This window comes from Netta rufina (genome assembly GCF_964035555.1).
Source record: "Netta rufina genome assembly, chromosome: 2".
NCBI lineage: Eukaryota > Metazoa > Chordata > Aves > Anseriformes > Anatidae > Netta > Netta rufina.
The window spans coordinates 30070395-30093313 of record NC_140124.1 but is presented as its reverse complement, the minus strand read 5'-3'; the positions used below and the strand labels follow the sequence as shown (position 1 = coordinate 30093313).

The following is a 22919-nucleotide window of genomic DNA, read 5'->3' as shown; positions in this document are numbered from 1 at the left end:
TCTGACTTTTGTTGTTACTGCTGCTTGACAGTGTGCAAAAGATATAATATGCATGCAAATAAGGTTAAAAAATATGTACTATCTAATTATCCAGCCAGTACATTCCACTTGAAGACAGTGGGAGGCCTGACACACAGTATGTGTTTGATTCATTGAGGCCTGCAGGGTATTTACACAAGATTACTTTTAATTATGAAATTAATATCTGTTTATCTAGAATGTATAGGAGTAAGTGAGCATATACATGAGAAGAATTTTTAGTAAAATTAATCGTCTCGATATTTAATACGTATAAAATATGGGCAAAAACATGAATTCGCTTCCAAAATAATTGTGAAGGCCCATGACATTTTTATTGCCAGAAAAGTCTGATTAAAAAGTTACACTTTCAATTATAGTTGTTGCCATATCTGCCAACTCACGGATATGTTTTTTCACGTTAAAGCTTTCCCTATATGCATGTAATACACAGGTTCTTAAAGAGCAAATATGAAATGGAAACTAATGTCAAAATTGTTCACTCTCCAGATTTACAACATTAAGATGCAGAGTATGCATTATAATACAGTTCTGTTTTGTGTTCTGGGAAAGTTTTAGGGTAAATGAATAATTATGCACAGCTGTTCTTGAGTTCTGCACTCCTTAAAAGCTGTGATAAAAGTTTATATAAAGAGGACAAAGTGCCAGTGACCCACAGAGCATCAAGCTGCAAGGTGTCAGTGGACTGTTACTGAAGCATGGTTAATTATTTTTCCAGTTTTCTTCCTGATTATTACATATGATTATTACATATTGGAATTACAAAATAAGACCCTTAATCAATTTTAAATGCATGACTGGACCCCCTACTGACTTGCAGAGCATTGCAGAAGTAGGATCTAATGTTTGCAAAATATATTGCTGTACATAATATGTACATGCGTAGCTCACCAAGATGTCTGTGTACTCTAGCTATGTTGTGAGACATGAAGCTAATCTACCTTCAGCTAAGGTACAAGTTTATGTAACAGTCCTGGGAACTTTGGCTTACACCCACAGGTTCAACTGAAGTAACCTGAAGTCTTTTTAATTCTGTGGAGGTTCTTCAGTATTTTGTTACATTTTCTATGTGTGAAGAGCTTGCCCGGATCCTAAAAGAATGTGGGTGGGGAGGAGAATTGTGCCTGACTAAGTTGTAGTCACTTAAGGCTAGGTATATCCTATCACACTAGGTATGTCTTGTGTATGTCAGGCAAACTGTGCTTGCAAATGTCAGCTTCTGCCCCCTGAGAAGACACTGAAGTTTGTTGCTCAACAGGCTTAAAAGCTAAGGTCCTCCGAATAGTTTTCCTGCAAATGAAAATTATGGTCCCTTTAATGTTCCTTTTAACTTAAGGCCATAATGTAATAAATTACCATATATCTATAAAATGTTTGTCAATGTTCAGTGTTGCTATTGAAAGCAGGAGTTTATCTAGTGAGTCTTGGAAAGCTCTTTGATCACTGATCCCTCTTCTTTGGCCCCATATACCTCTTTTGCCTAAATGTGAAAGAAATACTGAAAAACCTCAAGAACATGATACACAAAACAGTGAAAATCCTTCAATGATAATCCTAAAAATGGCCATGTTTTCCTTTGGCAATGATGCATGTTTCAGAGAACTGGCATAATAGCTATTGCTGATGGAGGTCCTAGGATAAGAAATGCCGTACCTGCATCAGCACTTTGATAATCTTACCTCTTAGTATGGGTTATTAATCAGACATAGCTCTACACTAATGTGCCAGTTGTACCTTTGGGTTGAAACTAGTATCTGCATGGTGTTCTGTGCTATCAGGCTCTTAGACCCTTTTCCATAAAACTGTGCATGCCCTGTATGCAGGGCATATTCAGTTCATGTGGAAGGGACTCAAGTGTTACAACAGCAAGTATCATTGCAAAATTGTAAGACAGACAATTTATCTGGAACAGGAAACAAACAAACAAAAAAATAACAGTTATTGCTATAGTGATTTTACAGTATAAATGTTTGTCTGCTAATAGCTGGAGTGATAGGTAGAACATTCTGATTTTTCTTTCTCTTTTACTGCTCTCTTTCTACCCCCACCCCCAACCCTTTGTTGTTTTTTGTTTGTTTCTGTTCTTTTTTTTTTCTTTTTTTTTTTTCCTTGCTGATCAGTGTGATGGAATTCAGCTAGACTTAATCAATATTTCTCTGGAAGGAATTGCCATTCTGAACATCCCAAGCATGCACGGTGGATCAAATCTTTGGGGAGAGACAAAGAAAAGGCGTAGCCATCGTCGGACAGAAAAGAAGAGGTCAGATAAAAGAACCACTGTCACAGATGCCAAGGAACTGAAATTTGTATGCCAAGGTAAGCTTACAGATTAATATAGGCTACCTGGCTCCATAAAGTCACTTCAGTTCTATAATTACCCTTGCATTGCCACTTGTCAAGAGAAAGGATAGACAGCTCTTAGCTATTTCTTTTCTTCTGCATTTAGCTTTTCTGATGGGAAGCACTGGAGCAAAGGCATAAAGAGACATGCTGATGATTACAATCTATGTACTTGCAAACCTGCTTTTTATTAGATGGGATGTTACCTGTTAAGCAGACTAAGCACACCATGTGGCACTGTTTGCTACTGTCATATTCAGTCTAGAAGTACCTGGAGTTCTGGGGAGTAAGAAAATGCTTACTTAGCATTTTAAATGCTTATAAATGTCAGTACACATAAAACTTGGGAATAATCATGGCCTGCTTCTAACAAACTTTTACTGAGGCTGTGGAAAATTACTTTAGTATAACAAGACAAAGCTACCATACTATGTTGCTGTGTGCAATCCTTCATTGTATATGATGCAGCTTGTTTGTATGGACATGATCCTTCCTTCAGGACTTACTACTTTCCTAGTGATTAGGAGGATTTGCTCCTTAAATTTTATTATAATCATAACTTTCAACAAATCCTTACAGTAAATAGTAATATTTATTCTACTTCACAGAATCTGAATACTAGGTGTTTTAACACATCATTATATATCACAAGTTGTGGTGATTTTAAAATTTTCTGTTCACAGCAAAGGATAAGCAGACTTAAGACTTAAGGGAGAAGACTTCAAAAACTCTTTATTTATTTATTTATTTATTTATTTCCTTTCTTTACTTTTTATTTTATGGAAATAATATCTCCTGCTTCAGTGGTTCCAGCATCCATAGACTTAATAAATATCAAGACTAACTGTCTGATGTTACTATGGTCCTTTTACTAGTTTTGGGTATCTTATTTTTTGTATTTTATCAGCAATATTTTTTTTTTAAATCACTAGTTATATCTTAATATGTGGTGTAGTTTTAATCCAGCTAATTTACCTGGATAACAAAAGTTGAGGAACAAAGTATTTTTTTTATGGCTTTGCGGCTGCAATAGGTACTAGGACCCAAAATTTTCTGTGTTGTAGCAATTTCATATATTCTCATTGTCTCAGGGTAACTTACCAAACACATTGTCACCTGAAGTCTTACCAGTTGCTGAGCTTCTTCATACACTACTATCTTGGTATTCTGTCAGTGTTCAAGAGATGGAAGCAGGCTAATGGGTAATGGACTCATAAAAATATTTTCTTTTCTGTTGCTTCTGAACATAGGGAGATGGAACACTTGACCCTTTTGATAAGTAGTGAAACAATTTATTATAATTTCTTTAATTGTTGGGGTTAAATATGTATTTAATACATAAATAACAGTGATCTCAAACTAATGACTGTTTTTGGTGCTGATATTAGAAGGATGTTACTATATATTTGCATTTTTCTGTACAGGTAAATAATAATAATAATATCAGAGACTTTAAAACATCAAAGTGATCAGAAGATTCTACATTATCTATAGAAGTATTCATAATGTAAACATTAAGTACCTTACTGTAGAAACTATGTGCTGTGAACTGAAGTGGTTTCACCCAAAGCCTAGTTTCAAAGCAGAGGTAGACTTTTCAAAATTATAAGCTGGAACACCTGTATCTTGTCACTGAATACATGGGTAGTATACATCTACAGTAGCATTTCAGTGCTTAATAAGATTAAAAGAGGATTTCCCAACTCGACATGTTTGTTGCACTTCTTTTTGAACTGGGAAGACTTTAATTGAAACCTTCTAAAGAAGAAACCTTTGCAAGGTCCTGCTGCTGTCCTCCCTCTGCTCTTGGATTTGTCACTTAATGTGAGCCAAGTATATGCAGCATGGTCATCACTGCAGGAAAATCTTCTCCAAATGATCATACAGATATGTCTCTCTCTCTAAGCCTGCTCCCCTCTTTTTTTCCCCACTTACTGGTGTCAAAGTGTAGGTAGCCAATTGAAGCCAATATTGAGCTTGTATTTTCCTTACCTTCCCATTATCTATCTCTGCATACTCAATCCACAGTTTTGGACTTCAATAAAATGGACACCTGTTTGAAAAACAACTTGATTAGCCTTAATCAGAAAAATGATATGTTGAAATGTAGCAATTTAAAATATTTGTTGCTTAAATACATTCCCAGCTCATCTCATGAGCTAAAGAACAAGATTTGGCACTGATAGTGTATAGGTTTGTGTGTGTCTATATGTATCATACATATTTCTATTGAACTGCTGACTGGCTTTGACATTTTTGTGTAAAAACATGTAAGTTAATTGCACAAATCTGTTTTCATATAACTCTTTAGAAAGAAAACCTTACTTAGCTAAGGCTATAATAATACTAAATATTATCCTATTCTTTGTTAATGGAAGCAAATACTACAGTTTTCAATTTAGTTCCTATCCAGAAATGCAGCATATAGAGGGTCTTTCAGCAAATGTTATTAGGGAAAGAATTGGGTTCTCCTCCTCCTCCTCCTCCTCCTCCTCCTCCTCTTTCTACTTTTTCTTTATTCTCCTTCTTCTTTCTTCTTCTTTAACTAATCTAACTTAATTTTACTAATTTCTCATTACCATTTATATTGCACATTTGTATTATATTACCATTTATATTGCACAAACTCAATGTATCAGAAAAACATATAACCACATACGTAACAGTCCATGAAGGTAGATGAGTCCATGAAGGTAGATGAACAGTATTTGGACAGGAATTTTGGGTAAACGTATACAGATATTGAAAATGCCAAAATTGCTTCTATAAAAAGTTGAACATACTGCATATAAACTAAAGTATGAGTTGAGAAACATAAATAAGCTAGTTGATGTTTGGAAATGACATCCAAAACATAAGTTGAATCATGAAAACACATCTTCTGTGAAAGATATGTCACTTATATTAGGTATGGAACAGCAAAACTTTCTTCCTCACAGAGATACTAAATTGAATTTTAAAGCCTTTTGAGAGAAAGGGAAATTATTCTTTTGAAAATTTCTCTATTAAACTTTTTGCTGAGTGGAGTCAGATTCCTTTAGGGGGAATATTTTTATTCTTTGTTTTGTTGTCATTACTGAAATTAGTTACAGCCCTGTCCTGAAATGAAGTATCTTTTAAGGTCATCAATCTCTTTTAAAGTCAGTCATCATTTTGGCTGGGATAGAGTTAATTTTCTTTGTAGAGGCTCACACAATGGTGTGTTTTGGATTGTTGATGAAAATTGTGTTGATAACACACGAATGGTTTTAGCTGCTGCAGAGCAGAGCTTACATAGAGCCAAGTTTTTGGTGTGTGTGTTTTCTTTTGTTTGTTTGTTTGTTTGTTTGTTTTGTTTTGGTGGTTTCTTTTATTTATTTATTGCTTCTTGTGCTGCCTTACCAGCAAGGAGCTGGGGATGCTAAAGGAGCTGGGAGGGGACACAGCCAGGACAGCTGACCCAGACTGACCAAAGGGATATCCCATACCATACTGTTGTATGCTCAGCAATAAAAGCTGAAGGAAAGAAGGAGAAGGGGTGTGGCTGGGTGTGTGGGATGTGAAACATTTGAAATGATGGTATTTGTCTTCCTAAGAAACCATTACACATGATGAGCCGTGCTTTCCTGGGAGTGGCTGAACATCTACCTGCTGATGGGAACCAACAAATGAACTACTTGTTTTTCTTTGCTTACATGCACAGTTTTTGCTTTACCTACTAAACTGACTTTACCTCAGCCCATGAGTTCTCACACCTTTACCTTTCCAATTATCTCCTCCATCCCATCTGGGGAGAGTGAGCGAGCAGCTGTGTGGTACTGAGCTGCCTGTTGGGGCTAAACAATAACAAAATCTCTTAAGACTTCATTGCAAATATCTACGTAACTTATTTTTACAAGAGTAGTTTCAGTCATCTTGATGGATTCATTCCTGAAGGAAACATCTATGAACTATTAATGGTTGAAATCTTTAGACGGTAAATATTTCAGTACAATACTTCCTTCTTATTTATTTTGTACATCACCCGGCACACTGATACTCAACCAAGTAGTCAACAAGTTGATCTGCACAGCTTGTTAAAAGAACTTCAGTGAGCTATTGCTCAGCAACGTCCCAGACTTCTATAGCATTTCAACATAGTACATGTATGCATTCATGTCACAGCACCTAATGCATACCACAATTCCGTAATTCTATGTGGAAATCTTGGTTAATAACTGCATTATGAATTTCTGAATGGAAATGCAAAAATTTTAGATATAGTTAACTGTCTGGATACATATTATTCTATAGTCAAAAACAGGGGACACACAGAGGGCATGAAGGCCTCAGAACACTTCAAAACTTCCATACACAGTGGAAAAGGAGAAAATACCTTTTTTCATTAGGTATCAATTTCCATCCTACAGGGGAAGGAAAACATCCTATCCCAAATTTTCATAGAAATAGGGGACTTCTAACAAGAATTCTAAAGGCAATTTGTCAGCTTTCTGGGCTAGCACATTATTTACATTTCTGGAGGTCTTTCAAAAAATATGCTTTGGCCACATGATTACTCATTGCTGTTTAAAATTTCCTAACTATTATGAATTTTGAGATCTCTAAATATGAATGAATTACATTGGAGAAGTTAGAAACTGTTCCAGTTCAGCATATAGTGTGAGATCAGTATCAGTTTATTTATGGTATGGTACAAGACATGTATAAGATTGCAATTATAGAAAGCTACAGATAATTTAATAGTTAGATTACCTTATCTCTCTAACTTTGTATCTTGTTTAGGCAGTTTACCGCACATCGATAAATTGATACACATCGACACATTATCGCCATGGAAAAATAACTAAATATAGCTGTTTCTGACCTGGTCCACAAAAGCCTGTTGAACCTAGCAAAATGATGTTGTTTAGACAGAGCACCTAAATAGAACCATTTAATTACTTGCTGTCTTGACAATCCTAAGTAGGTATTTTTGTGCATATACGTACAGAACTTGAAGAATACAAGTACTATTGATATATACCAATTCTAGTAACCAGTGTTGTAGGTTATTTGTGTTATTTTAAAGAAAGGAAAATAAAAAGGCAAATGAGAAAATTACCTTAAGTTTATAAAAAAATATCCATTCAATAGCTTGAGGTAACACATTTGTTATTCATAATTCCAGCAAGCAGAAATATGTCTACCCCATGAAAACCAGTGACTAAATCAGTTAAACAACAAATGAAATAATTAGTAATGCACACTGTTGTGGGCTAGGTTAAAAAATCATTAGCTTGCAAAACAATTACAGTCCTTTTGCAAGAAGAGTCTGTACACAAGCTGAGGTGTATATATATGCTTCCAAAGCAAAGATACAAGTAGGATGTATATTCTGGAAATACCTTTCTGGATAATATATGTAAGGGTTTATATTTCTGTGAAGGACAATAGAAAAAAAACAGTGAAAAGGGAAAGCACTAAACAGAGTAATAGAAAATCTGTTGAGATATTTCTTAGGAAAAGTGAAGAGGAAGACAGCTTTTTCAGCTGAATTCTGACTATAAAACTGTTAGCTAAGCAAAGAGACTGCCTTCTGTCTCTTCTGTCTTCCTATATTTAAGGAAAATGCTCTTTTGTCTGTAACAATAAGAGAGAAAGTATGAAGAAAGAAAATCTGACATTGCTGTTCTCTTCCTAATGAAAGCAACCCAATAAGACCTACAAGTTGTCTGATACAGACATCAGGGAAGAAAAAAGGAAGGAAGGAAGGAAGGAAGGAAGGAAGGAAGGAAGGAAGGAAGGAAGGAAGGAAGGAAGGAAGGAAGGAAGGAAGGAAGGAAGGAAGGAAGGAAGGAAGGAAGGAAGGAAGGAAGGAAGGAAGGAAGGAAGGAAGGAAGAGAGAAAAAGAAGAAAAGAAGTTTCTTAAGCAGCAAAACAGGTAAAATTTAGAAGAATTATGGCAGGTCCCAGAAAAGGTAAAGTGGAAGGAGTATCCATATGCATGCTAATATGCTTATTTAAATTGAACTAATCACTGATGACACACGTATAAGGCATTAAGTCAAAGCAATAAGTGTATGAAATTCTGGAGAAGAATCCAGTATTATTTAAATGTAAAGTACTATAAAACTCATGGGGAACTTATTCCTAGTGTGAAAATTTAGGAAACATGCATATGATGTACGTTACGTACGTAGGATATAAAGTTACATGAATCTAAAATGCTTTGAATGTTTCATTCACACATCCACTTCATTTAGAGATATACCTCAATTTCTTTGCATGGAAAATAACACAAAATTATCCTTGTATGATATTTTCAATTTTTCAATTCTTCCTAAATTTTCCTTAATTGCTCTGAAAATAGCAGCATTTTCTCAAGGTTTTTGGCACATTATTTTCTGTCCTAGAAAACTAGGAAGGCAGAGAAATGCCTTAAATATAAATAACTCTTCTAATCCAGATATTTTTTCAAACATTAAACATTTGAAATACATATCCAAATTCAAACTGTTTTTTTTGTTTGTTTGTTTTAGATGAGTAGAACCATGTTCTCTTCTGGATACAATGCTAAAGTATCCCTCATCTTTAAGAATGCTGAAGTCCCTAGTTCACTGTACAGAAAGGACCATGGCAGAATGTCTGTCTTTCCAGTGTATGTGCAAATTCTTTTTGCAGTATAACTTCCAGGTGTTGTGCACTTGAGCTGGGGGAGCACCAGTCAGATTATAGTACAGGCAATGTTAGGAAGTGGAGTTACATTCAGTGGAGTTATATATTGCCCCATTTTTAGTTTGAGTTGCATTATTTTGTCACCTTTTAAAAAGTTTGAATGGCTCACTGAATATCCCATTTCCTTTGTGTGCACTTGTGTTGTGTCACTCAATCATTGTGCACTGCCTCTTTTATCAGCAGAGTAGCAGCAACTGGCCACCACATCAGGCATTTTGCTCCATGTCTCCGGCTTAATAGCTACTGGGAACTGCTGTCCCACCGAAAGCAGCTTCTTGAGGTAGTTCATCGGTGTAGGAGGTGGTGATCATTGAATTTGCAATCTCTCCAAAGCCAATGAAGGCAAGCAACCTTTGCCAATTTGCTCAGATGGAATCATCTGTTCCTGTAAATCCAGGACCTGCATCTTTGCAAAAGTCAGGATGCAACTCTTAAGTTGTTTCCATTGATACAATAGTTTCCATTTTTTGGCAGTTCCTCTAATAGCTGTGGAGCAGAATGCTTCATATTGTGATTTCCACTGTTTAGCAATATTTTATTTCTGTGGATACATGAATATAATAATAAGGAGGAAAAAAAATGTCACTCTCTTTTTCCACATTAGCAAATTCCTACTTATTGTCTTTAAGCAATGGTTTGGGAGTTTAGACATAGTGCAGAGGTGAGAAAGGTGCTCAGCTACTTAACATGACAAAGTATTGGCTCTGGTAAGTGCACATAGAAGGTCTTCTCAGTAGAGAAGTAATTTTTCTAACTGAGAACTTGGATTTTTTCTGACTATCTGAGGGGTAAGTTTATATTCAAATACCTTTTCAACATAATAGCTACTGATGACTGTGGATTTAGCTCCTCTCTTTTACAGCTTGAACATGTATACCGGGACAACAGCTATCAAAAAGGGACAAATGGCACATTTACTTAAATTGTGCGTTGTACACTTTTGTTTGTAAGATCTTAAAGTCAAACATTCACTTTACCAAGATATTAAAAATAGCAGAGTTTTCCTAATAAGGCAATGTACTACAGGACTCATATTTTGATTATGCCAATAAAAAAGTCTTTTCTCCTCTTTCTTCCTCCCCCCACAGCAGCAGAGCTTTAGGATACCTTCTTTTCCTCTATATACCTTTATTACTCACAAGGTTCTGTATTCAGAAAGAGCCTTATTCATGCAAGTACACCAATCAGCCTAGGGGATGGAGTCCATAATTCATAACACACTTTGAATCTTTTAGAAATATAAATACCATTCCTAGTTGCTGTGAAATACTGATTTTTATTGTTAGAAGGAAGTAGTAGAACCTTGAGAAATAGATTGATAGTCTGATTTGGTTTTATATTTATAAAGCATGTATATAGGTTTCTGTGCAATATAGATCATAGTAGAAAAACAATTTCCTTTTATTTACAAGGCAATTGAGATTGTCATTGTATTATACCTTTTGGTGCACAGAATGTTCATTTTCTTTCAAACGTTATTCATCAAAAGAGGATAATTATGGTGTATTTCATAGACTGCCAGAAGGAAAATGTATCTTTGAAAAGTTTCATTTCCCTTAAGTTGCTCATTTTCTATAGGAAGACAGAGCTATTAAGTAACATACCCATGACAAAGATTGATTAAAATGGCATAAAGGACTATCTTATCTCTAAGTACAGGGATTTACACATATAACTCTTATGACTTTAAATGTAGTAGGTGAAATTAACTCTAGCTATTGTATAAAAAAAAAAAAGAAAAAAAATATTGGTTTGTACAGAGAACTAAATGAAGGCGGGAAGAATAGCATGTCAGGGGTGGCGCCCCGCTAGACCTTCTCTTCACAAACAGAGAAGGACTGGTGGAGGATGTGATTGTCGGGAGCTGTCTTGGGCAGAGTGACCACAAAATGGTGGAGTTCACTATTCTTGGCGAGGCCAGGAAGGGGACCAGTAAAACCGCTGTATTGGACTTCCAGAGGGCTGACTTTGAGCTGCTCAGGACACCAGTTGGTGGAGTCCCTTGGGAGGTGGTTCTGAAGGGCAGAGGGGTCCAGGAAGGCTGGGCGCTCTAAAAGAGGGAAATCTTAATGGCACAGGAACGGTCTGTCCCCACGTGCCCAAAGACGAGCTGGCGGGGAAGAAGACCGGCCTGGCTCAACAGAGAATTGTGGCTTGATCTTAGGAGAAAAAAGAGGGTTTATAATCTTTGGAAAAGTGGGCAGGCCACTAGGGAGGACTGTAAGGATGTTGCGAGGCTGTGCAGGGACAAAATTAGGAAGGCCAAAGCTCATCTGGAGCTCAATCTGGCTACTGCCGTTAAAAATAACAAAAAACGTTTCTATAAATACATCAACACAAAAAGGAGGACTAAGGAGAATCTCCATCCTTTACTGGATGCGGGGGGAAACTTAGTTACAAGAGATGAGGAAAAGGCGGAGGTGCTTAATGCCTTCTTTGCCTCAGTCTTTAGCGGCAATACCGGTTGTTCTCTGGATACCAGTACCCTGAGCTGGTGGAAGGGGATGGGGAGCAGGATTTGGCCCTCACTATCCATGAAGAACTGGTTGGTGACCTGCTACGGCACTTGGATGTGCACAAGTCGATGGGGCCGGATGGGATCCACCCAAGGGTACTGAGAGAACTGGCAGAGGAGCTGGCCAAGCCACTATCCATCATTTATCAGCAGTCCTGGCGATCGGGGGAGGTCCCAGTTGACTGGTGGCTAGCAAATGTGACGCCCATCTACAAGAAGGGCCGGAGGGCAGACCCGGGAAACTACGGGCCTGTCAGTTTGACCTCAGTACCAGGGAAGCTCATGGAGCAGATCCTCTTGAGAGTCATCACGCAGCACTTGCAGGGCAAGCAGGCGATCAGACCCAGTCAGCATGGGTTTATGAAAGGCAGGTCCTGCTTGACGAACCTGATCTCCTTCTATGACAAAGTGACGCGCTGGGTGGACGAGGGAAAGGCTGTGGATGTGGTCTTTTGACACCGTCTCCCACAGCATTCTCCTCAAGAAACTGGCTGCTCTTGACTTGGACTGGCGCACGCTTCATTGGGTTAGAAACTGGCTGGATAGCCGGGCCCAAAGAGTCGTGGTGAATGGAGTCAAGTCCAGTTGGAGGCCAGTCACTAGTGGCGCTCCCCAGGGCTCGGTGCTGGGGCCGGTCCTCTTTAATATCTTCATCGATGATCTGGACGAGGACATTGAATGCACCCTCAGTAAGTTTGCAGATGACACCAAGATATGCGCGTGTGTCGATCTGCTTGAGGGTAGGAAGGCTCTGCAGGAGGATCTGGATAGGCTGCACCAATGGGCTGAGGTCAACTGCATGAAGTTCAACAAGACCAAGTGTCGGGTCCTGCACCTGGGGCGCAATAACCCCAAGCAGAGCTACAGGCTGGGAGAGGAGTGGTTGGAGAGCTGCCAGGCGGAGAAGGACCTGGGAGTGATGGTTGATAGTCGGCTGAATATGAGCCAGCAGTGTGTTCAGGTGGCCAAAAAGGCCAACAGCATCCTGGCTTGCATAAGAAACAGTGTGGCCAGCAGGGCTAGGGAGGTGATCGTCCCCCCTGTACTTGGCTCTGGTGAGGCCGCACCTTGAGTACTGTGTTCAGTTTTGGGCCCCTCGCTACAAGAAGGACATGGAGGTGCTTGAGCGGGTGCAGAGAAGGGCTATGAAGCTGGTGAGGGGCCTGGAGAACAAGTCCTATGAGGAGCAGCTGAGGGAGCTGGGCTTGTTCAGCCTGGAGAAAAGGAGGCTCAGGGGTGACCTTATTTCTCTTTACAGATACCTTAAAGGAGGCTGTAGCAGTGGTTGGAGGTGGGGGTTGGTCTATTCTCCCACGTGCCTGGTGACAGGATGAGGGGGAATGGGCTTAAGTTGCACCAGGGGAGTTTTAGGCTGGATGTTAGGAAGAACTTCTTTACCGAAAGGGTTGTTAGACATTGGAACAGGCTGCCCAGGGAAGTGGTGGAGTCACCATCCCTGGAGGTCTTTAAAAGACATTTAGATGGAGAGCTTAGGGATATGGTTTAGTGGGGACTGTTAGCGTTAGGTCAGAGGTTGGACTCGATGATCTTGAGGTCTCTTCCAACCTAGAAATTCTGTGATTCTGTTATTAGGTACCAACCGAAAAGTAGGAAGTTACTCGTTGTAGGGTACACCCATAATATAGCATGCAAACTATAAAAAGCCAAGTTCTGTACCAGCAGCATTAATGCAGTATTGTGCTGGGACTTCCCTTGGCTGCTAAACAGTAAAAACATCACCTTGCTGATAGGTCTTAGGAAGGGTCTTCATCCAGCACCTTGGAGCAGTTCAGGCCCCTCTACAATGCATGCTGCAGCATCCAAAGTAAATCTAGGCTGTGTTTACCTTACCTGGAACAAGGGATATTTCCTTAAAAACACATTGTGCAGGGCCTATATTTTACCTCAGCGCAGGTGTCTGTAGAAGGCTAGTGTGACATCTTCTGCAAAAGACACAGTAACTCTGCTTTGCTGGAAGCCCTTCATGACTCTTGTAGCTTATTTGTCCAGGTAAATGAATACTTACCTGTAAGGCAAAGGCAGTCATGTTATTAGTGAAGATGTGGTAAATGATAAGGGATGTGAATGGAATACCCAATGGCATAAGATTATACGTATCATTTTCATTATAGTGAAGCTGATCAGCTTATGCATGGTTTTTTGTTTCTTTTCCCTCTGCTTTCAGTGCTGAAGGCTATAGATTTGCTAGTGTTTGTGTAAAGACTTGACTTTTGCTTGAAAATACGCATTGCAGGATGTAAAGGTCTATAATAATTAGTTCATTTTTGCACAAAAGGAGGAGCTCAGCTTTGCCTTTTTTGAACTCTATTGTTTCTTCGTTCTGGTCTTTTCTCTGACCATAGCTTTGCTACTGTGCTTTGACAGTTTGCACAGACGAGTGACAGTAGCATAGTGTGGTGAGTCTAGAACTCAGTTTACTAACGTAGAAGACAAGTAATTATTATTTAAAGTTCACTGTGCTATCCTTAAAATGTGAGTATTTGTACACGTGCATTGGGCCATAAATCCTTTTTAGGGTAATTCCACTGAAAATGTGAGATTTATATGAGGGAGTAATAACGTGCCATAGCTCAGGACAGAATTTCATATGTTCCATATCTCTGAATGTGCATGAGGAAAAAATAACAAGTTTCAGAGGAAAAAAATTATGAGTTTGTATGTGTGTGTATAGATATATTTAGAAACATATGTTTAATTGACATTTTAGATTTTGTAATCACATAAATATGTGCCTTTTCCTTTTTTCAACATCAGTTACAATTCCTTAACAAATGTACTTTTTTTTTTTTTTTTTTTAGATTTTTTTGTTGGATATATCTTCTACATTTTATGTTGATTTATGCTCACATACTTTTTATTTTTTTACAAAATATTAAATTCTCATATTTTTCTCATATATAGCATGATTAACACAATGCAGAAGTATTAAATCTGTCTGAGAACAGAAACTAGCCCCCAACTTAGTTATAAAAGTCTTCTATTATGGTACTTTGATACAGAGTTTTTCTTTAATTAACAAAGTGAAAACATCTGTTACTGTCTCAACATAGTTTCTGAGTTTCATATCAATTTTATAATTCATGTGTTTTTCTGCATCTGAAGTTTTGTAAATGTTGCTGTTCTTACTAAAGCTTACAAAAAGTCAGCAATTAACTAACTACAACAGGTGTTTCCTTTCTTGGGGAATGGAATGCATATGATTATTGTAATTTAGATTCCTGTGTGAGTTAAGGAATTGGTCTGTTATTAGAAAACATTACAAGCACATGGAAAATGATAAAAATGAATTAGAAAGGTTGGTTAAATTTAAGACTGAAACAGTTTTAACCCTTCCAGGCTTTCTGAATGTTGTGGGTGATTGCTATCTCCCTCAAAAATCCTACATATGACCAGATTCATGCATTTATGGTTTAGATTTGCAGTAATATTTTCTGATGCCAAACATATGTTTTTGTGTTTTGACCTTAGTACAAAAAGCTGCAATAATCATTTTGCAATATTCAATTTGTTTAATGGCAGACCAGTATTCCCTAGGAATGTCTGATAGCATGTTACTCAAATTGCTTGTTCATTTAACCCTGCCCCAGGTGCCTAAATCTTTAGATTAAAGATACAGAAATAAAAGTATAATACCCTATCATTCCTGGCTGCTGTAACACATGATCATAACCTCTGATACGTTCTAGTGTTCTATTACTTGTTACTAGAAAATTTCACATTCCATGAGTGTTTGCAAAAGGTGTTGCATTGACAGCAATTTAATTTTGAGTAACAACAGGAGAGACAGCTGCAGTTAATGTACACATTAATATTACTTAAAAAAAATAAAGAAAAAAAAAAAACACAACGGAATATTCTAAAATATTGGTGATATGAAGAATTGGGTAAGACCACAGATTGGTTCTATATACACTTGTATTACTCACTGGAGGTAGAATTTGAATTTACAAGAGAAAATCAGTGTTTGTGTGTGAGAAAGAAGGAGGGATGTGAAAAGGAAGCATATATTAGAACAAAAACAATGTCAGATTCAGTTCGCTGTATTTAAAAAACCAACAAAATCCTCTGTATTGGTTCTGTGTTGTTGGTGTTTTTTTTTTTGTTTTGTTTTGTTTTTTCCTTTTTCCTCTTGATTTGAAAAGAGTTGAGTTGAGCAAAGCATTAAAAGATAATTAAAACTAAATATGTATATATTGGAATTGTGCAAGTATTTTACTAGTGACTAATTACATTGGAAGCAGAGATTTGTTGTTGTTGTTCCCCCACCCCCCTTTCATCCAAGCACCCATGTTCTGCTAGGGAATATGGTATAGCAAAATACTGTGTAGCAAAAGCATGTGTGCAAACACACCTATAAAAAGCACTGTGATAGTATTGTTTCAATCACATATTTACAGAGACCAAGTGTAATTCTGGTGATTTTGTTCACTTGTGCTGATGATAAGTCAAATTAAAAGAGGGGATATTCAGCCAGACCATGTCATGTCAGTGACCTGTTTCATTTTTACCTGCTGCCTTTAAATTGAAGTATCCCTCCTGACACTGTTAAGCATTGCCGGTAAACCACCAGGTTGTTTATAAGAGCACATTGTAAAGTAGGCTGTATTGGAAAGTATGAGCTGCCCAACAAATTAATGACATTGTGAGGTGCTGCCTGTTGGGGTGAAAATAAATTTTAAGAAAATATAGGGAGACAGGTAATGGGCACTAACTATGCTGCACAACACCTTTCAAACTGCTGCTGACTGTGTGCCAATGGATATGGCAATAACTGTCAACAAGATTTACAATACTTTCGCATTTACACAGTGAGAGTAGAAAGGCTGAAAGAGTTCTATGATTTTATTTAAAGTCTAGCGCCAACTATTTCTGGACCTACTATTTCCAGGCAACAGGGCTACACACACACTGCTTGTCTTTCATACGTGTCAGTGGGAGGGTTTTTTTATTATCATCAGAAGTCCTTGAAATTGGACATAAGAAAAATAACAGTAAAGCAGAGGTATATGCTTAATTGTAAAGTCCAAGTAGGTACAGATTTTGCCATTTACTATATATGTTGTGATCTCTGATTGCACTAAATTGTGCTTCCTATCTATAGCCCCAGTGGGTGATTCCTGCAGGGGAGAAAATTTCTAGCTGTGATTCTTTCCATGATGTTGAGAATGCACAGCTTAAAGCTACTGTATTGGCTTTGTGTGCCCTCGGCAATACATTCCATGCTGCAGAAATCTGCAAGAGGCAAACTGAACAATTTTAAAGGCCTGCTGTGCAAGTCTCAGGAGTTGTCCCATCATCCTCCTTGAGTTTTCAGACATTTACACTTAAAATAATTTTAAATATTTGTTAACATTACAGAAGTGGTAAAATTACGTGATTGAGTTGAATTTTATTTTTCTGGTTTGCACATCCTCAATGGAACTCAGAAATGCATACCTTCTTTGTGCATTATTTTCTAATAAAGACTGTTTGCTAGTTAAATAAGTTCTTTCCATGCTATCAGAAAGGTTTTGCAGTGGCTTCAGCTGCCAACCAGTAATAAAGCCTCTTTAAAATATGGACTAGAGTAGCCACAGATTTGTAATAAATCACAAATGATGTCAGTGTACCATTAGCATCATTTTGATGATGTTTTTCTTTTGCAGGTCTACTATACTATAGAATACAGGAAAAGCAATGATATCGGGAGAGGGGGAAGCCTTCTTATAACCCAATAAATAATCTGAGGCTGACCAAACCGTTCCTTGTATTACATTACATGAAACTTATCAATAAATTGGCAGTTACTGACTATTATGTATGTGTTCTGTGGTAACACCCAAAGGTCTCAGACACTAGACATTTTATAAACACAGATCAAATGGATGTTTCCTGTTTGAAGAATTAAAAAATAATTTAGGTTGAAAGGGACCTATAAAGGTCAAATAGACCAACCCTCTGTGCTCAAAGCACGTCTAATTATATCAGGTTGTTCAGGGGCTTGTCTAGTACTTACAGTCTAGAGTCTAAGAATTTACTACCTAAAGTTTGTTTGCTAAAATCTAAGGGTTTGGTTCCTGAATGCAAGGTTAAAAAGTGCAATCTCATTTTGATTGTGTGTCACCCTAATTCAGGCAGTCAGTCTGTCATTTGTTTTATTTTCATATTTCTTATTCAGTTTATGATAGTCTTAGCTGACTCAACAGTCCTATCCCAGAGGCTCCTACCATTCACTTGAAGTTCTCTGCTGGGGACCTATGTTCTTGAAAGAACTTCAGTATTCCCATCCACGTGCAAAAGCAACACTGCCATGTGAAACCTTAGTGGAACTTCCACCTCAACTGGCAAATAGTGCTCTGGAACTGATAATCTCATTACTTTTTCTGGTCTACATTCACGGCTTTTCATTTCATCTCTGTTAAGTTTATAGGCTTAAAACAGTATGTTCATCAGTTCATGTACAGACTTAGTTAACCCGCTGATGATCAATGTTGAATTGTAAGTTTACGTTTAAATCCAGTTAGAGGCAATTGAACTTAGGTGTGTTCTGAAGCCCACAGTGTCTTCTAGAAAGCTTCTCCTCCATTTATCTGGACTCTAAATATATTTGAGAATGTAATTTTCCTTCTAAATTCTTTTTATTTCTGCTTAATGACCTCTTACCTCATGGCTGTTTTAATTTCAATTTTATTTTATTCCAACAATGTGCCTAAAAGTTTAGAGCCTCTGCTTTCCAAAAGGCTTACAAACCTGTAATAATAATCATAATAAGCTCCCTGGAGTGCAAATGGCTTCACACTTAGATGACCTTCTACAAGTAATCAGAAGTTTCCCATAGGTGGCCTTTTGCTCTAGGCTGTGTGGAAAACACTACTCGTGTCTCAAGCTTTTAAATAAGTTTATTCAGTTATTCTTTGCAAGTTTGGGGATGTTTAGAACCATTACCTAAGAACTGATAATATGGATGATTAAGTCTTTAGAGTATGAAAAAGTTATGCTAGTAAGAAACAATCAGCAATTTTTGTTATAAGATCGGAAATCATATTAAGATGTAGACACTTTGAGAATTACTGAGTAAGACATAATCAGAAGACATTTAAAACATCAAAAAATAATTGCTGTATAATTAATTTGGGGTGATGGAGTTGATTAATCTTACTCTGTCTGAAGCAATTTTTGAAATACACTTTCTACAGGTGAAAATCTGTGTGGTTAGTCTCATATGTACTGGCAATGCTTTTCAGTTATAAAATTGCCACTCATTTATCAAAACATATACAGCTATTCATTTTAGATATCAACTCATGAAGATACCCATGATGTTTATTTTTAAATATTCTCTTTCTAGAGACCCTTTTATGTAGTGAGGATCAACTCAATTCAAATATCACTGTAATGCAGTCAATCTCTTTGTCTATGTGTGTCCAGGTTTGTAAAACTTTCTGGAGCATACCTAAGCTCTATCTGAGTGTAAATATTAATAGAGAATGGCAGTGTACTTTGCAGTAAGTTGTATTTCAAAGTAAGATCAAACTAGTATTTAACCGAATATTTCCATAAAAAGTAATGGAAAAAAATCAAGGTTACAGAAACCCACTGGAGAGGGGGGAAATCATGCTACATACCTGCAATGTTTGGAAAAAAAAAAAAAGTTTTCCTATATGAATCTTCTGCTTACATTGTATTAAAAAATAATAATAATGAAATTATTTGAATGTGAAAATGAGAACTCATTTTGATCAGGCCTTTATGAAATCATTTCTTCTTGAAGGAAAGAACACTAAACATCAAATCTAATATTGCTTGGTGTGATACATACATTTTTAGTTATCTAAGAGTGTTTGAAATTAGGGCAATCTGGTAATGGTGAGCCCTACTAAAGCATTTCATTTTTTTGCTACAGGTTTGTCTCAGAGTTATGGTTCTTGTATATACAAAAGAGTCAGTTTAGTAAAAACAAGCAAGAAAGATTGTGGTACAAATACAGATTGTCCTTACTAGTTAAATAACATTATTTAACGATGCTCAATACATATTTGGTTCTAATTTATTCCATTTTGAGTTCATAGGCAGGAAAAGTAACTAGTTGTCATTAACTTTTGTTACAGGCCAGATTTGAGGCCAAGTGGTAGATTTACTAATCTAAATGTTTATACAATATAAAAACAAGAACTTTTAAACTACCATACCTGCCATGTGGAAGTACAGCAATGAACCTCATAGAAGAACCTCATAAGTCTTCTTTAACCTCAGGTGACTTGCCAGTATCTTTTTGACATTTACATTGGATTTTCTTATACTAGCTAAATCTTAGTTCAGGAGTTGTTTTATAAAGCATCCAAGGCATTTAGGTCCAGCGGCATATGAAAATCCCAAATATTTTATTCCAACTAGAAAGAACTGCAGTTATGCTCCTTGTAATGGAAAATTGAGTTCACGTACATAACTGTATTTGTCCAGTTTTCAAATCACTTCCTACTGTTGAGTGCACATTTATGAAATACTGACTGCTCTGCTAAACTGTTTTAACATATCATGTCATGTACTGTCTGTTGAATTATATGTCAGAATATGTCAGAATAGGTCTCATATGTCAGAAAATTCATAACAATTTCATAACAAAAATAAAATTCATAACAAGCAGTATCAGAAAAGACACAGAACAGATAGGCTTTGTCCACATTTTTCTAAGCTAAGTTTTGTTCCTGTGAGGCAAAGGTTCTGGGTCTTAATTAAGTTCACTTTTGAATTTGGCTGATTTGGCTGATTAATGTAAAAGTTCTTGTTGGTGTAAAACTAGTACTATATTTGTGCATTCTTTGGCTTTCTGTATATCATGTTTTGGAGTACAACATATTTTCTTTGCTTGAAAAATAAATATATTTTGAAACCAAAAGAAAAAAATATATTTAGCAGCATCTTATCTGTTTAAAACATCCTCCAAAATTCTCCTAAGGCTACCCATTACAGTTTGGTGGTATTTCTGTTTAATATGTTAGTGTTTTGAAGTTATTTCTTTATGGGTTAACTAGAAGATCGTATAAAATCTGTTTTGAATAACTTTAAAAATGTGTTGGATGGTATGTCTTGTCAAAATCTGGAAAAAAAAAAGTCCCCAAAGTGTTAGATGTTTCCTAAGAGGAATATCAAGGCTCAGGGTACATTTGAGAGATAGGTACTTAAAGAAAATTTCATTTGGCAGTCAGCTCATGGAAAAAGATTTGTTCTGCTGTGGAAATAAAAGGACTGTTAAAACAAAAGCTAATAGGAGAGAAGATGGTCTTTTAGCTTTAAAAGTGGAGGAACTACTTGTAGCAACTTGAAAGAGAGAGTGACATTGTGACCAGTGAATTCAAAAAATCACTAGATTCCTTTCATTGTACATGCATTAAGTATCTTTTGGTCTAGGCCACATGTTTGATTTTTTTTTTTCCCTTTTTTTTTTTTTTTAAGGGATTTGGAGGTCTTCTTACCATATGTTCCATCATTACAGGAATCTGACAGATCTATGAAGTTCATGACAAGTTTTGCCAATGTGAGCTGCTAGATAATTGAATAAAATGTTTCTAGATAATTGAAAAAGAATAATCCATTTAACTAACATTTCCTACTCATACAGCATGGTAAAAGACATTGTTACATATATAGGAAAAATAAAAAAGGAAGAAAGATGCAAAGCAAATGAAGTTGCATAGCTAGGTTATCTTGGCAGGAATAGGATGTTAGATGAGTGTGTGTTTCTGCCCTTCATCAGAAAATGCTTCATATTATGTCTTATAAACCTCCAAAAAGGTGTTCCATACAGACTGGACATTGCTGTTGTGAAGGATTTGCATGATGATAGCAGTTGCTGCATGATTTATGCTGTGAAGTATATTTGTTTACAGTTGCTGTGTTTTGAATATAATCTTGAATCTACAAAAGGCTTCCCTAATCTGGAAAGTTAACTAAACCAGTAAACAAAGTAAATCTCTTAATTCAGTGTTATGAAACATATTTGTACTTGATGTGCATCAGCTGACAACCTCCCAACAAGTATTTGATAAACACCTGTGCAATCAAAGGACACATACTAATGGGTATAGTAGACTATCCTTAATTGTGTAACAACTTTTGTATGTAAACATCGGTTCCTAGTAGTCTTTATTAATGCATTCTTCTTAGTAATGTAGACTTTGTGTGTTAAACCAACCGCATCTTGAGATCATCCAGCTTCTCATGTCAGTGGCTACTTTTCCTCCTCTTTGACTTCCCTGACCTCCCACAGCAGCTGTTCATACAGTGATAATCATTCACTGGAGCATGCTGATATAAAGCAAGCTTGTATTTTAAAAATAGACCTGTTAATTTAGGATGTGCTTTCATTTTAAAAGAATACATTTAAAATTTGGAGAGGAGGTTAAGAAGAAAAATGTTATTTTAAAGCAATTGTTTATTTTCTTATGGTACTTATGTATCCCCACTTCACCCACCCATAACAAAATACTTTCTAATTGGCAAGAGTTCAGCCAGCTCTGAATTGGTACATGAATACAAGACAGCATAGCTAATAGTTTCATTTAGAGGACCACACACAGTTGCTGCACATGTGAAGGAAGCAAGCTGACAGATGTCCACATCCCCTGGCTCTAAGAATAATAATAACCCTCCAACCTAACAGACTACAAGCAGGAAAGACTCTCAGAGAACTGTCACCTTTTCCCCCTGCTGAGAACCAAGTACATTCCTGCAACTTTTTACATGATTTTTCCCAGTCCAGGGATAAAAGTTGCATATCTGAGTGGCATTGAATACATTTCCCATTGTAAAAGGACATTAATTTGTATCCTTTTATAATAATAATAAAAATTCCCTTGTAATGAAGCTCTGAAAGTCATCTCTCAGTCTTCTGGAAGCAAGAATATGAAGTGAGCATTCTTTCAAACCAAGAGGAAAACTAGTATCAGTAATGCAGACCAGAGTTATCAGATAGGTAATGGTTTAGTAGTTTTCTGGAATTAGTAGGTGAAGCACTTGCGGTCTGTCCTTCTCCCCTTCAGACCAGGCATCATTTTGGCACATATGGAGCCTGCACTTAGATACCAAGGTCTTCTGTTCTGAAATTCTCAGATTTCAGGAAGGAAGGAATGGCTTCTCTTCTCTTCTCTCTCTCTCTTTTTTTTTTTTTTCCCTCTCTCTTTGAGTTGCAGAAAAATGCCCGGGTGAAACTTAAAGGTTCAAACACTAGAAGAAAAATAATAACTGTATTTCTTTCTGGAAGAAAATCTCATGGTTATATTACTCATATGGTCTAAGTGCCTGAAATTGGTGGCTGGTTTTGCAACTATAAGGA

General features: G+C 36.8%; 1 protein-coding gene across 4 annotated transcripts in view; it reads left to right on the top strand.

The window, feature by feature from the left end:
* Positions 1 to 22919, top strand: part of DGKB (diacylglycerol kinase beta) — a gene marked incomplete at both ends in the record, with an annotated part of 326775 nt that overhangs the window by 245224 nt on the left and 58632 nt on the right. For all 4 annotated transcript variants that reach the window (XM_084306831.1, XM_084306829.1, XM_084306830.1 and 1 more), the window contains one exon: positions 2160 to 2355. In XM_084306831.1, the coding sequence (XP_084162957.1) occupies positions 2160 to 2355 (196 nt within the window). The remainder of the gene's footprint in view (positions 1 to 2159; positions 2356 to 22919) is intronic.